A 2020-nucleotide genomic window follows, 5' to 3' on the forward strand; every position below is an offset into this window, starting at 1 on the left:
CCGAGCATTTTCTCGTTAGCTGCATTCACCTGCGAGAATGCAATATATACAGAACTATAGATGGTAGCACCGAAGTCGGATTCATTTTCAGTATTTTGCAACCAAACTATTTAAAGCTTTCATTTGAAAGATAAATTGAGGGTTTTACAAAATATCCCTTGTCAAAAGCCTCAAGATCTGAACTCTACATGTCAAAAAAAGCTAACAAACAATAGTAGATCACATTTTTTTCCGATTCGGACGAAGAAACAAAATTTACAAAAATTCAAAATGGAATTCAATTGCTACAACATATAACAATTGAGATTACATCTCATGCAATTTTAAGGACCTCACCATGTAACCTTTTTCTTACATCTTCACAAAACATCAACTTGAGAAGAAGTATTTGAATCTCATCCAATCTTTTCATATATATAAAAGGTTATCAAATGAACCCATTTTCATTGATTAATTTACATATCTAACAACAAAACTCTACAATTAACATTTACACCGCCCAAATCTTTCATATCACATAAGAAAAACCATTATTTTAACTCTTAAAAAGTGAAATACACCTTTTCATGCATTAGATAAGGTAGCATATATGTAAATATTTAAGTGTTAGATATGTAAACACATGAATTGAGTGGTATATATGTACATCTTCCTTCGGAAACATGAGAATATCCTCCTATGAGAATATCCTCCTTTGAACAATCAAGCAGCTTCCCTGAGATCCCCATTCTCATTTTTACATTTTAAAAGCATAATTATACAAAAACAAAGAGGTCCTTCTTGCTCGGATTGAAAGATTAAGAAGAATACATTATAATCGAACAAAACTAAGAAATCAATCAATAATTACAAACTCACAATAGCATCTGTCTTCCCATCCACGAACCACGAAGTGATGTCCCCTTTGAGGAGCTTGAGGACGCTGGAAGAAGACAGCTCGAAGCAATCAACCTCTCCAACCCTTTCCCTCCTCCCACCCGCCGCAGCGGCCGAGATCGCAGCATTGGAGTCGGAAGAAGTCGGACTCCCTTCCATCCTGGCGGAATAAGCGAACGGAAACCTCGCCGGAGATCGGAGAGATGAGTGGCGCCGATCAAATACGGGAGATTTGGGGATTCTCCTAGGGTTTTGGTGGCTTTCTAGCGCCTGGATGCTTCGGAGAGCTCGGGCCCTTCAAGAAAAAATATTACTGATGCATCCGTACTTGGGACCATTGGCTACGTGGCACTCCCTCATTGGAGTACCGATGCATCAGTACTCCTGAGGTAATATTTTTTCCCCCTTCAACAAGGGATTCGGTGATGACGGAGGATTGATGACCGTCCATTTGTATTTGTCGGGGTGTATTTGATTAGAGCCGTTCAATTATACTGGAATGGACTGTTTTGTCTGCATTTTCTTTTTTTTTTTTTTTATTCTATCGTGAAAATAATTTCGATGTCTCATTTTCTTATAAAAAAATCATTTTTTTTTATTTTATTGAAATTAATATATTTTTAGCATCATTATTATAATATAAACTATAAAAAAACGAAGATTTAACAATATAATATTTATAAATTATTTCATTAGGCTTTAAATATTTGAGGCCTATGTGAGAAAATAATGTATTAGATATGAACATACATAAAAAAATATGAATTATACAACACAATGGTGGTGTAGTGATGGTGACGGTAATCGGTGGTTGGGCAATGATGATTTGGCAGTAGTGGTGGTGAGATGATGACGGTCAGACAATAGTAGTCTAGCGGTAATGACAGTTTGACAGTGGTAGTCAGGCAGTAGTGGACTGACGGAAGTGACATTGATTTTAGCAGGTGATGATCAGAAGGTGGTAGCGGAGCAACTGTGGTCCGACAGTGGTGCCGACATGACAGTGATAGTTAGGCAACGGTGATATGGCGGTTGTGGTCGAGCAACAGTAGTTCAGTGGTGGCAATAGCTCCACGGCGGTAACCGAGCAGCCGTAGTCCGATAGCGACAACTAGACTGGGGGTTCGGGCAGGGGGGATAGTAG

General features: G+C 38.4%; 1 protein-coding gene across 1 annotated transcript in view; it reads right to left on the reverse strand.

Annotated features, from left to right (window-relative positions):
- Positions 1-1169, reverse strand: part of LOC110023684 (macro domain-containing protein XCC3184) — a gene marked incomplete at its 5' end in the record, with an annotated part of 4020 nt that extends 2851 nt beyond the window's left edge. Inside the window, 2 exon segments of the mRNA XM_020723215.1 lie at positions 4-29; positions 859-1169. Coding sequence (XP_020578874.1) covers positions 4-29; positions 859-1169 — 337 coding nt within the window.
- Between the last annotated feature and the right edge of the window lie 851 nt (positions 1170-2020).

The sequence above is a fragment of the Phalaenopsis equestris genome, unplaced genomic scaffold (genome assembly GCF_001263595.1).
Source record: "Phalaenopsis equestris unplaced genomic scaffold, ASM126359v1 Scaffold000226, whole genome shotgun sequence".
Classification (NCBI taxonomy): domain Eukaryota; kingdom Viridiplantae; phylum Streptophyta; class Magnoliopsida; order Asparagales; family Orchidaceae; genus Phalaenopsis; species Phalaenopsis equestris.